At 29.9% G+C, this 14524-nt stretch overlaps 2 protein-coding genes across 2 annotated transcripts; both read right to left on the minus strand.

Annotated features, from left to right (window-relative positions):
- Nucleotides 1-1374: 1374 nt before the first annotated feature.
- LOC137826586 (transcription initiation factor TFIID subunit 8-like) lies at nt 1375-3513 on the minus strand. Its single transcript, XM_068632599.1, has 2 exons — nt 3408-3513; nt 1375-2590 (listed from the first exon to the last, which is right to left on the minus strand). The coding sequence occupies exon 2, from the start codon at nt 2471-2473 to the stop codon at nt 1601-1603; it is 873 nt and encodes a 290-aa protein (XP_068488700.1). The 5' UTR covers nt 2474-2590; nt 3408-3513; the 3' UTR covers nt 1375-1600.
- A 7084-nt stretch (nt 3514-10597) lies between these two features.
- On the minus strand, nt 10598-11802 carry LOC137826770 (protein OXIDATIVE STRESS 3-like). The gene is made up of 2 exons (XM_068632907.1): nt 11350-11802; nt 10598-11114 (listed from the first exon to the last, which is right to left on the minus strand). Exons 1-2 carry the CDS (start codon nt 11589-11591, stop codon nt 10814-10816), a joined length of 543 nt encoding a protein of 180 aa, XP_068489008.1. The 5' UTR covers nt 11592-11802; the 3' UTR covers nt 10598-10813.
- Between the last annotated feature and the right edge of the window lie 2722 nt (nt 11803-14524).

Below are 14524 nucleotides of genomic sequence, written 5' to 3' on the forward strand. Positions count from 1 at the left end.
TGTTATCATTTATGCCATAAATATTCATTTATCCCTAAATCCATGTCCTAAGTACTCTCTGATCCTATTTAATAGATTTTTTTGAATATTTTCTTTCTATTTCTCTATCATTTCAAAGTTTAAAATGATATTAATTGTTTTTTCAATTGCATTATTACTTTTCATTTAGTCTAATTACTTTATACATATAGGGATAAAAAAAAAGTCGATATAAATGCAACAAAACAACTATAATAATTATTATAGTTTATGTATTTCATGATAACTCATAGTGATGTTATAATACTATAATATTACGTTAAAAAAATTAATTAAAACTTATTTCAATAATTTTTCAGAAAAAGTCTAAACCTTAAATTAAGATAAAAATAAATTTTGTGTGAAAGTACTTAAAAATATATTTAACTTTATTAACAATTTATCTCTAAAATATGTATAATTTTAAGCACAAAATATTTGTTAATTATTAATACGTATTAGATGTAATTTTAAATGTAATTGAAAACTGTCCACTGATTATTTATGAAATTGCGTGAGTTTTGTATTCATAAAGCATTTTTCAAATAGGAGATACGGAACTTTTATAAAGACTTGAAATAAATATTAATATGATTTTCCATTCTATTTCCATTATGTGCTTAGATAACTACTACTCTTTAACAACAAGTGTCGTTATGGCTGTCATGCAGCAGTTGTAGATTGGAAGGAGTGGTAGCAGAGTGAGCTCTAACTTTACATTAACATGCTTCCATAACACATTATCCTTTCAAATCTAATGGTAAGACCATACTTGATAGGAACTTAACACATATCATCTTTCAATTAATTAAGGAAGTTGAATATTGATTATTGGGAATGAGAGAAATAATGCACGAGAAAGATGAAGTTATCACTTGGAATAGTTTCATAAACAATTTTTTAAAATTATTTCCCTAACATATTAGATATACAAAATATTAACTGATGTATAACTTAAATATAAAAACTAATTTATAACTGAATATGCACTCAAGTATAAACACCTAAGTAAAGATATATACCCAAAAATAAATAAATTATGAGTTGAGCATAATGATTTGCATTGGACTCTTAGATCTTTGAATCTTAACGAAGTATTGAAACCTCACTAATTTGATTCATTCATATATTCACCGGGCCAAAAGAGGCCCAAAACAAAATACAAGGACTCAAAAGAAGTGACCCAACATTACAGGAAGATCTAAGAACTACAGCAATGAGGCCTACTAACGTAAAACTTAGTAGTAGCAAACTGCTACTAATAGAAAGTCGAAAAGAAAAAACATTTGATAACAGCTAACAAATCATAATTTCATACCTTCAAAATATACTGTCCAAAAGGGTTGAAAATAAATCTAGAATGCAGTAATTGGCCAGGATAGTTACTATATACAAAAAGAATTTCCGAACAAAGCACTTTCTTTAAAAGACAAGTTTCAAAAGCAAGCCATAACAAACTTGAAACCTTGGTCAAAACTAGGCTGCACCAAATTTTCGTTTGTTTTCATATCAGCCTCTTTTTTTTTCATAATCTGACCTTACACATCAGTTACAAACATAATTTCATTCCATAACAATCATGCTATCTTTTCTCATCTTGGTTGTTATCAATAATACAACCATTCATTTTGTTGTGATTCCAAGACACTCGTTTCCTTCCTTTACAAACCCCAGTCAACATATTCACACCCAATCCAACGTGCTTCTCCTCCTCCCCTCTAATTTTAAACTTCATTTTTTCTCTTCCCTCTGGCAATTCCATCCTTGTGTCTTTCCCTTCTTTTCCATTCATGTGGTTGCTCTGTGATATGACACTGTTTTCGTCCCCAGCAAATGAATGCTCCCAATATTTCTCCCCACATTTCCTCTCCTTAACTAAAACCTGATCACAGTTTTGCTCAGGAAAATGTGGGAGCCACCTCGGTATGTGAGTTTTGGCTTGGTTAGAGAAACACGTTAATGTACCAGAATCAATGGTTACTTCAGAAACATCTCTACATTTAATTGGTTTAGCAAAAGGAACTTTATCAGAGAGGTTGACAAAATTCATAATCTCTCTTAAAGCGGAAGACCTCAGCAGGTCACCTTTGTGGATCGCTGAACCACCCGGAAATCCTTCAACAGAACAGAGATCATGAATGCCATTGACGAGGTCAAAGAGGTTGGAGTCAGTACGATTGGAGGCACTAGCAAATGAGGCACCTAATCTCACAATTGTTTCCAGATATCTAGTGGAAACAGCAGTTAAGGTTTCAAGAGCATTGCTTTTGGTCGTTTTGAATCCAGCTGATCGACAGATTTGAGCAACTGCAATTTTGGCTATAGCAAATGAGAATTCTGATGGGTTTTCTGCTACTTGAGCATCCTTTACTTCCAGACCCTTCTTTTTTCTTTTTCCCCTTCGGGGTAGTTTCGATGTGGCTTTTGTGTTGCTGTCCTTTAGCATAGGGTTCATGGAAAAGTAATTAGAAAAGGAACTATAAGAAGGTATATATAGAACTCAGAACCCCTTGAAGAACACAGAAGTTACAATTTGTCCCTAATATCAAAGAGAAGCATACTATCTCCTTTCCTGCAATCAGACCAAAAAATATAATAAACAAAATTGAATCAAGAATAACACTTATAAATGTCGAAACATACTCTAAAGTTCAGCTTTTATCACAACAGTATCTATATGTGCTTGTTAATTGTAATTTGCTCATTCCAAAAAATGATTGAGATTCACAAGGTTCTAACAAGCCACTTCAATTTGAAAGCAAACAAAATATTCAGAGTATGGTCAATATCTTAATCCAGAAACACCACGAAAATCAATTCCACAAATTATAAAAGTAAGGCCCTTCAATTGTTACTTCCCCAGCCAAGGAATAACCCCATGGTCTGGGAACTGATAGAAAGTACATTGATCAAAGAGGAAAATAGAGGCATAGCAAGAAATTTTTCTGAGAATCTGGAACATGAAGCAGCAACACAAGAAATAAACGTGATCATTAAAAACTAACAAAGAGGGCATTCCAGTTCATTAACTGATAATCCCACCAAAGCCACAATTTTCCTTCACACTGCCCCATCATTCCCTTTTATCACTCTGCAGCCATCATTCAATTAGGATCATTCAAAAACAATTAACTCAACAATACACAGAGTTCAACAAAACACGAGGACACGCTGTAAGAGGCAAATATCAATTAGCAAGGGATGAATATGACAACAATGTAACATTCAAAATTAGTTTGAAATCGTGGAGATCATGGTATTCAAAATAAGCGGTAATACTGCAAGAAAGACCCAATCAATGTGCATGAACGGGGGAAGAGATGAATATATATATTAGAAACAACGAAAGCACTGGTAAGAAGAAAAAATGAAGAAAAAGAAAAACAAACCGTTGGTTCTAACGAAGTTAAAACTGTGCGGTGCCCTCATTTGGCATTCGCCATATTCCTCCGCGGCAACCGAGAAGGTTAAGCGCAAAAACAAGTATTTGTTTATGTGGGAACACTCACAGCACTATTAATTGGGTCCTATGTGGACTTCTCATGGGCTGTTTGGGCTTCTTCTCATAAGATTTTTTTTGAAATTTTTCATTGAAAGTATTGAAAATTGAAAAAAAATATTTATTCACATAAAATATAATGAGTATGGTTAAAAATAAATAAAATATAATGAATAAGTACGATGAAGTAGTAACTAGTAATTTTTATTTATTTATATCATTTAATAATTCTTTGCTATGTATTAGATATTTTGATATTATCATGGTATTTCTTTTATTTTTTATTTTTAGAAGTTCTACTCAATCAATTCGATTAGACTTCTTTAACAATTTGATAATATTTTTTTTTTACAAAATATTAAGTTTTTAGTTTTTATTTTATAAATTTAATAAATAATTTATAAACTAATATCTAATTAGCTATCTAGGTTTTAACTATCAATTATTTAGATTTTAAAGTTGATATTTAAAACATTGATAACTAATAAGATACCAATTTAAAAATTAATAATTTTTTAATTTTTATAATAATATTTAAATTAATATAATATATATTTCATTTTTTTAAAATTAAATTTTATTCAATGATTTTGTTATAGTGTGTATATGTCTTTTTGTGATTTTGTTTATCCTTTTATTAAGGGTGGCAATGCGGGCTGCTCGCCCAACGAGCTCATTTCACGCACTTGTTCTGCATAAGAGATAACTCGCGGGCATGTGGGTTAACGCATAAAAAAAAAATTTAAAAAAAATTAAAATTGAATTAATTATAGAAAAAACTTATTTCTAGTATTGAAAAAATAAAATTTGACTCTCCAGTTTCAATTATTCAACTAAGATAAAAATATAAATGAAGTATGAGGGGTTAGAAGACTTGATTAAAAATAATTAAAGTTTTGATTTGTACCTATTTTTCCTACATAGGTATATGAATATCTTATTACAGTTTTTCCTTTTTTGATTGGTGTTTGGATCCTAGTTTGTATGTATCTGATTAAACATAAGTAATTTATTTAGGTTGGTCAGATTGTATTTGTTTTACTAAGTTAGTGACAAACTTCTGGATACGATTTTGTACATGGTTGGATCATCCTTAAAGTGATTCTTATTTTTTTATTTTTATTACTAATAAAAAAATAACTCCTTTAAATGATTAATTCGATTTTTTATTAAAAACTATTTAATAAAAAATCAAATTAAACTTAACCATTCATATAAGAATGACTTCTTTTAACATTCAAATTAACCATTTCACAATGAGCAGCCAAGCATGTTGTGTATTTTCAAATGTCATTATTGTTGCAACATGAAAAACTGTTCTACCTGAACTCAAAGCCCAAAATATGGCATACCATGTTTCCCTCATGTATGAGCCTGCGCCTCTCTAGTCATCATTTTAAAACAAACTAATACAGAGCTTTGTGCAACATTTACAAATATTTGGAATTAATGTTATGTGTAAATATATAGATATAAAGAAAGATTTAAAGAAACATCTAAACAAGTAGTATTAGGTCTAATATGTGGTTCAACTATAAACTCATAAGCGAAGCGCAACCAAGTGATTCCAAGCTTTTTTGGCAATTTTTAAGTGTTTAATTTGATTGTTTGGTCCGCATGAGAGTTGAATGATATGCAAAGCCTTTGCGTCTCTCTATCCATCAATGCGCGTCAGAGTAGAAACAATTTCGATAACATCCTAGAGATTTTGACCCCTGAGATACGTTTTGATGAGATTTTTCCATTGTTGGTAGTTGTATCTTGTCAACACTTCACCAACTAATTATGTAGTGATCAACTAATCATGAGATTCTATCATTATCAAATTAGTTGCATATAATTGCGTACAATAACGTACAATAATTATGTATAATTATTACGTATAATTTGATAATCATCATTATTTTCTTAATATTTTCCCTGAAGTTGGTAAGTGAAGATGAACCTCAACTTCCTTGAAACTAATGTTGGATGTAGCAAAGCATGAAAATATTCAGTTCATAAATGCGGCGAGGAAGGCTAACCATGATCTCTTAAGGGCAATGGAGAACTATATGCATACTCTCTTTAGAAATAAAAATATAATTAATTATAGCACAAACAAACATGTTTGACAATAACCTGTTGCACCTAGTAGCACATTTAGGACATTTCTCTGATCTGAATCATAGATTTGGTGCTACTCTGCCAATGCAAAAGTTGATGTTACTCTGCAAATGCAAAGAGAAATTCAATGGTTTAAGATGCATTCATCTTCATTAGTTTTCTCTAACTAGTGCTTGATGTATGAAATACAATAATACAATAATAATATAAGAAAATTGTATATAAAAAGATGGTAAAACAATAAACACTTCTTATTAAATTAATTGCGTACAATAATGTACATTAATTGCTTATAATTTGATAATCATTATTTCCTTAATAAATAGTCCATAATAAATAATCCATATTGATGAAAGATGGAGAGAAATGGATAAAAGAAACAGTTGAGACCTTTGCAATTGTGGATGTTCTGACCATAAATATGTGATGTTCGTTGCAGTCTTCATTGTCCCAGGGTTACCATCAAGTGATTGGAATGCCCATTTTTATAAATAAAAAAGAATTTCTTATGCTTATTGTATTTGATATGATATCTCTCTTAGCTTCTGTCACTGAAGTATTGATATACGTCGACATTCAGACAAACATCGCGTTGGTTGGTTTCGAGTGTGTAACGCAATCAAGTGGCGACCTTCCTCTGTGGTGAAATATTGATGCAATTCTTTGAAAATGGTGGGCAACAGGGTGGAGATGGCTAGCAACAGGGCTATGGACGACGACTCTTGGCGAGAGAGCGAATCAGCCACCACGTTCGTTTTTTCAAGTTTGTAAATTATTTGGAAATCATACCTTGAAGTTTTGCTGTCCATTTCTGTTGGTCTGGTGTTTGAATGGTTTGGGACAAGAGTGTGTTGAGGCTTTTTTGGTTTGTATAAATTTTAAACTGGTTGTCTAACAAGTACTGACGTCACTTTTTGTGACCTCTGTGATTGCATACATCTCCCTCACATATACTGATTCTGCTTGGAGGCGGGGCACATTTTTTTGCTGAAAAACACGATGGGATGATTTGCTTGGCTAAGAACTGCTACAATGGCAACCACGGATGCGTCAGTGTCAATGACAAATGGTTGGGAGAAATCAGGAAGACGTAGATTAGGCACCTTGGCTATTTGTTCTTTCATTGTTGTAAAAGCCTCTTGTGTTGTATTTGGCCATGTAAACCTTGGATAATGTAATAAATCGGTGAGAGGAGCGGCGAGAGTGACGTAATTGCGAATGAACTTTCTATAGAATCCGGTGTGGCTCGAGCCATTTTTTTATTGCTATTATTTTTTCTGGGTCTGGAGCTACGCCCGCTGGGTAAATGATGTGGCCTAAGTAGCTTACTGTTGTTGTGGCAAAACTGCATTTAGAAAGCTTAGCAAAAAAAGATTTGGTTTCTAACAATTTAAGAATAAGCTCTAAATGGGTGATATGGTCCTGAAATGTGGGACTGTAAATCAGAATGTCATAAAAAAAACTAAAACAAATCGTCTAAGAAAGGGTCTGAGGAGGTCGTTCATTGCTGCCTGAAATGTTGAAGGCGCATTAGTCAAGCCAAAAGGCATGATTAGGAATTCACAGTGTCCATTTGTAGTTATGAAGGCTGTTTTGGGAGTGTCTGTTGGGTTGAGTCTAATTTGGTGATACCCTGAATACAAGTCAATCTTAGTAAAAATTGTAGTTGATCCCAATTCATCTAAAAGTTCATCAATGGTGGGTATGGGAAAACGGTCAAGTATGGTGACTGCATTGAGTGCTATGTAGTCTACACATAAACGCCAAGTGCTGTCTTTTTTTATGAGGAGGACCAGGGAGAAAAATTGGCTAGTACTAGGTTTAATGAACCCTTCTATTAAGAAAATAATAATTATCAAATTATATGCAATTATTGTATGCAATATTGTACGATATTGTATCCAATTATATGCAATTAATTTAATAATGATAGAATCTCATCCTACCTAATTAAATTGTAATTTGAAGATAGAAACTCTCTCTATATATCGGTGCCCTAACCGCCTCTCCATTTTTATCCCCTAAATAAAAAATCATGTCTGGCAAAGAAGACATCAGTAACAAGTCCAATAGAAACCTCGTACAAGGTTTCAGTGCCGAGCAAATTCAACAATTGGCAAAGGCTATTTACTCGCTCAACAATAACGGTAAAAGTGACACGTTTGTTAGCTCTGCAGGTCTGCTTGCCCATAACTCCTCTTCTAATTCTGCTTTTACGAAACCATGAATTTTGGATAGCGGAGCAATCGATCACATTGGATCTGATTCACAATTTTTCACACACACTTCATCATCATTTATTTCAAATGTTAATCTGCCCAAGACTCAACCTCGCCCATTTCATCTACAGTCACAATTAAATTCAATGACAAAATCACTCTCAAAATCACTCTCAAAGATGTTCTTTGTGTCATTTTAAATTCAATGTCTATTAGTAAGATAACCAATTCACTAAATTGTTGTGTTGTTTTTACTCCACATGGTAGCGTTTTACAGGACTTGGCTACGGGGATTATGTAGGAAAAAATAAAAGATGTACATATGTAAAATGTTTATTTGATGAGTGTCTCAAAATATTTTAGAGTTCATTGGATTAGATTGGAAGGACGTTGTTGTCGTGCTGCTACCGGTGCTCCTCCACAACACTAGTTCTGTTCCATCGTGTCACCGCTCACCCATGCCATTTTTCCCGTCATGTTAGTGTTTGAATATTCTTTATTTTAATATTCTTATGAATGCAACATATGCGTTGATTATGAGTCTGAGGGTGTCCGATCCTCGACAATTTGAATTTTATTTTATAATGAATTAGGTAATATTTGTATACATTGATTGTGTTGCATGTATCTATGTGTTGATTAGTTGGTAGTTTGTGGAAAATTCATTTAGTGAATATTTGATGGAGGAGTCGTGTCATTGAAGAGAAAAGTGATAGATTTGGAGTTGACAAAAATTAGCATGAAAAAACTTCAAACGACCATAACTTTTGATAGAGAAGTCAAATGGAAACGTGTAAAAAATAAAAGTTGCTTGAAACGAGGTAACAAATCACTTGGCCAATTCCGAAGGGGATTGGGGTCCATCAAAATTTCAAAAGTCCATCGTGTACTATTATTTAGGTATTTTTAAGGTATTTTGAGGTTTTAGTTCTCATACTTACGCTTGTCAGAAAATTCTAAAATTTTGCATGATGTTTCCTAGTATAAAATAGAAATTTATCAAACCATTATGATTATATTACATTCACAAATTTATTACTCATACATTACATTACATAATGTTATGTGTGTGTTGTAACATGAAATCTTATTATTTCAGTGCTTATTCTTGATATAACATGTTGAGTGGGAGGAGAAGTGCAAGTATAAATGCAAAGAAACTTATTTAGATGCACTTTAAGGTAATCATGTATAACACTTTAGAATGACATAAAAAAAATTCATATATTTATAGAGCTTATTGTAGACTTTCATATTTAAATTATGATATTACATGTATTATTGTTATGAAAATTTGATATTTTATTTAAGATTAAAAAAAATATATAATAATATATTTTTATGAAAAATACACTTATAATGACGGTTTTCCACTAGAATCGTCGTTAAAAACATTTATAACGATGATTCTCCACTAGAACTATCGTTAAAAATGCATTTTTAAAAAAAATCATTGTTATTTGACAGCGTTTTAACATGTGTTATTAATGTGATTTTATAACGACAGTAACCATTGTTATAAATAACTGATTTATAACGACGACTCGAGAACTGTCTTTATATGACCTTTTTAACCATCATTAATGAACGTTTTTGTACTAGTGATAAATAATACAAATTTCTATTCAATAAACAACAATAATTTTTTTTAACATAATATTTCATCCTATTATATAATATTATTTATTTTTTTATATTATAACATATGTCTTGAATTACATATTTTTCCAATTTTATTATTTAACTACATGTAAATTTTAATATATTATGTTAATAAATGGAGTTCACTATATACAAATAGTTGCTATTTATTCCCAAAAAAATTCCGTTCAATTATATATCTTGCTATCTGCTTTACTTTACTGATTATTTTATATTCACAAATACTGTAAATACTTTTTTTTTTCTTCAATTTTAAATAGTTTTTTAAAATTATTATTTAATATATAAACTCAAATGAAAAAAAAGTATTGCAAAACTTAATTCAAGTAAAAATATTGTTTATAAAAATTCAAAATAATTGTACTAAAAATATAAGTTTAAATAAAATTAACTTCTTTATAAAATTAAATATAAAAAATACTAATATTTTTCTGATCAGTAACTCTAATTTACTTACTTTATTTTAAAAAAATATTTAAATAAAGTTACTTACAAACAAACACTAACACGAACATTGATACTACACGAACACGGACATAAAAGATATGTATAATTTATAAAATTTAGGACACATGAACAAATCTATATATTAATTATATAAATTGACAATAAAGATTTACGTGCAGAAGTATGTTTCAAATTCTTTTTGAAGTAAAAAGATTATTTCCATGACTATTCAAAAGAATTTGTTCTTTATTTTTATAATCATAATAAAAAATTATACAACAAATTTAAATTTTAAAAAATTAATATATTTTTTTCTTTTAAAATTTTGTTTTAAAAATACTAAAATTGTCAGAAATCTTACAAATATTTTTTGAATTGTACATTTCACCGATACGTATCCTACAAGTATAGTACGAGTATGTTACTGTTCAATACGTATGTCTCACGAGTGTGTCTTAGCCTCATATCTTATTAACAAATTATAAATTGGCGAAGTAGATACTGTAATATTGGTATCAATCCCATATAAACAAATAATTAAAGAAGTTATACCAGTCAATTTAATATTTATTGAAAATTTTACTTGCAGTATAAATTGGAACGCCATGCTAATAACAGATTAAACAATTTTCCGATCATCGGCAAATTATAAATCACTAATCTCTTTTATAACCATTTTATTAACAGATGTCCTAAACTTAATCTTCTTATCCGTTTTCTTTGAGAGAAAAAAACTAACTAAATCAACATACCACTAATTACATTTTTAAAGATTATGACTGAAAATTTCTAAAACCAATACTAATCCACCAAAAGAACCAAAACCATTAGATCACAAACAACAACTTGTTTCTTCCATTTTTCAAACAAACAAAGCAGTTTGATTAGGAATGGAGGTGGTAGTGGTAGATCTATGAGGTAGAATTGGAGGTTTTCTAACCATGAAGTTCTTCTCACTTCCCTGCTTAGAGATAATAGCACTGGAAGAAGTAGTGGTGCACTTTTCTCTCTCAGACTCACCCATTACTCCTCCATAGCTTCTGCAAGACTTGAACTTCTTATTGTATGGATTCTCTGGCTTCACTAGATCCTCCAATCTCCTCACTTTTTCCAATGAAGTGAAAGACTCTGCCTTTCCCTGGTAATACTTGGAAAGCCCCCTCCTACACATTATCAAACACAACCTTCAGAAAATTTTCTTTCACAATTGCCATGCATAACAATAACATTATTGATTCAGAAAATTGTATAAATGATTCTTACATTTAGACCCACTTACAACAACTCAGATCATGAATCATGGTTTCTGATTCATGGTGTAATCTGTTGTATTCTAGAACAAAAAGTGTTTGAAACTTTTACAAACTCAGAACAAAAGCAGTGGCAAAAGAAGCTTACTTGACAGGAAGTTGTTGAAACAAGGAAGACATATCATTCAACGGTTCAGTTGCAAATTGTTCAGCCGAAGAAGAAGAAGAAACAGAGGATGTAACCTCTTCAAAGGAATCAGAATCCAACGATGAAGAAATTCCTGACTCAGACTCGGACTCAGAAAAAGAAAAAGAACGAGCAAGAACACACTCATTAACTGGTCCCTTGTTATGATCAGCTTCGACAACCTTATACTTTGGGTGTTCCATCTCTGTCCTACAAATCTTGTTTCTGAAATACCCTTTTGGGGTTTTAATGTCTGAACTTTGTTGTTGTTCTTCCCCACCAATACACCACACGCAACGATTTGTATCTGTGGCTAGCAGTGAATGCCTGAAAACATATAGGCACACTTTTCTCTGTTCTAAAGGTTTACTCGAAATAGAATCGCAACACAACAACCTTTTTGTGTGTTGTGAAGAGAAGACTTGGACGGTTTATAAGTAAAGCTTTAAGATGCGTTGGATAAGATTAGTACGTGCTATTTTTTTTTATTGCATTATCAATTTTATCATAATCTTTTTCACGGGCAGAGTAAGATTCGACTTTATCCGAATATGATATTTCTTGTTCCCCGAATGCAACTCCCTTATCGCACCCTTCCCTCTACCCACTGTCACAAAACATTTTTTAACAGTTTTTACATATAATATAACATTCCAGACTAAAAATATATTTTCTCATTTTAGAACAATGAAAATAAATAATTCTAGGAAAATAAGATCATACAAAGTAAAATGTCTTGTTGGGTTGGGTGTATTCAAAACACACAAAAATCCTATAAGAAAAACATTATAAAAATAATATAGAAAGTATGTACAAGAACATAACTTTAAGTCTAAATAATTTTATAAAATGATTCATATATCTTTATTTTTAATAGATGTTTCTAACAACTCGTATATGTTAATTCGATAAGATTAACAAACTTTTACTAAAATAGACTATAAATGATTCTGATATGATATTAGAAAATAACTATAATTTAACTTTATAAAATTAATTTATAAATATAATTATTATAAAATATTTTGTAGTATTTCTAAAAATATCTTATACTAAGAAATAAAATAAACAATGATGATTAGTAAGGGTTTGAAGATGAAAGTTGAGATGAGTACATGGAATGTGAAATTGGGATAAGGGAGAAGTCCTTGTAAGTTGTATTGTGTCCCATTCCATCCCATGTTGATGGAAAGTGGATATCTTCAAAGCTGGAAAATGTCTTCCTCTGCTAAGCCCAATGTGGCTCACTTTAAGGAACTATTCCGGATGTTGCGCTCATCCACTCACCTATTTTATTCATTAATTCCAACCTTTTTCATAATTATTTTTTCATACACATTTTTTCTGTTTGGAACAGTTTTTTTTTTCACTAAAAAATAATAATTTTTAAAATAAGATGATTTTTTTAGGCATTACCCAACGTTTAGCAAAAAAAAAATCTGAAAAGGAAGTATTTTTCATGATTTTTAAAATCTCCAATTCGTACATTTATTAATGCATAAAGTTGATTTTTTTTATTACATCCAAACTTATATTAACTACGTATTGATTTATGCTCATAATTTTAGCTCCATACAAAAATACACACTAGTTTTAAAAAGTACATGAAATTCATAAAAATAAGATGATGCTATCGAGAGTCAACATTATTGGTCATTTTCACCACCTCTTCATACATATGCATGCACCTGGTAAAAACAACAAAGATTGAGTATCTATATATACATCAAATCTGTTTATGTTGAGACTTTAATTATTTATTTGTTCTCACTGGTTATTTTTATATTAGTTCAATTATTATTTTTATTTAGTTATATCCTTTTTACTATATTAGTTATTCACATGTTCTAATTTTTTTTTTTGCATAGTTTTAAATTACTGCTGTTATTGCATTGCTTATCACTTTTCACACCCTCTTAGGCTGCGATCAGTATAATTTATGCTCTTTAATTTATTCCTAATACATCTTAATGTTATCTTGATTATTTAATCTACTTGACCTTTATCTCAAAATTTAATTTATTTTAATTTTTATTGATTTTATTATTATTATATATTTTTAAATTTGTTCCGGTATAAGAATATTGAGATCCTAGATCAAAATATTCCATTTGTCTCTCTCTTTTAAAATATTTTTTTTAATATAATATTAACTCATTTCTCACTCTTTATAATAATTAGTATAAAATCTTGTTTTAATCTCTATTTATTATATTTATTATTAATTATACCTTTTGAATATCATTATTCGTATTAAAATATTTAAATGTCTTATTAATATTATTAAAAAAAGTATTAAATAAATTTAATTATCGTATCTTATCTTTATAAATTCATCAATTAGTTATTAAAAATATTATTAAAATAAAAGATCAGACTTGAACCATGATCCCACAAAATCAAGTAGTGTTATTATTTACTATTAGTATTACCAATTTCTTATAGTAATATTTATTTAATTAATTGATTAATTGTTTTTGTTACCCTACGATGCTGTTTTTAGAAGGGGAGGTGGTTACTCAACGAACACATACAAGTGTTGTTTTGGACCCATTAGTCTTGGTTGATTAAGGTTTAAGGTATCTGTTCATCTTATTGCTAATACACTTTTTTCTTTGGCTTTTAAATATATTATTTGGAAAAGTAATTTTTAGGGCATGTGAAAAATTTATTATCATTTTGGAAAGTATTTTCTGAAGATTATCATTTGAAATTTATTTAAACAGTGAGAATAAGGTGGTGTTTGATAGTATGTTGTATACTTTGTTATTTTCTCAATTCTAAAATGGTAATAGTCTAATTTTTGCAAGTTAAATTTGACTGATTGATTTTCAATAAAATATTTTTATTTTTTTTGCAAGAATGAGATTGTTTAATAAGTGTATTAATTGTTATTTTGAATTCATGTAAGAAAATCTGAGCTTTATTTGAAATGAATATATGCAGGTAAGTCTTAGGTTAGGACTAGATTCCACTGAAAATTGTACACATGGTAGGTCTGCTTGCATTCATGTGTATTGTTGATCTGTTCATTCAATTAACTATTTATAGAATCTATTTTTTTTGTGTATGCAACACCACTTGTCCTATTGTTGATTGATCTGTTTCATTGAAATAAATTGATTTCGTTTTCATA

This window comes from Phaseolus vulgaris, chromosome 8 (genome assembly GCF_000499845.2).
Source record: "Phaseolus vulgaris cultivar G19833 chromosome 8, P. vulgaris v2.0, whole genome shotgun sequence".
NCBI classification, from domain to species: Eukaryota; Viridiplantae; Streptophyta; class Magnoliopsida; order Fabales; family Fabaceae; genus Phaseolus; species Phaseolus vulgaris.

Coding starts and splice junctions, on each gene's coding strand:
- LOC137826770 (XM_068632907.1), bottom strand. CDS start 11,591: ATGGAACACCCAAAGTATAAGGTTGTCGAAGCTGATCATAACAAGGGA. Junction 11,115..11,349: donor TTTCAACAACTTCCTGTCAA/GTAAGCTTCTTT, acceptor GATAATGTGTAG/GAGGGGGCTTTCCAAGTATT.
- LOC137826586 (XM_068632599.1), bottom strand. CDS start 2,473: ATGAACCCTATGCTAAAGGACAGCAACACAAAAGCCACATCGAAACTA.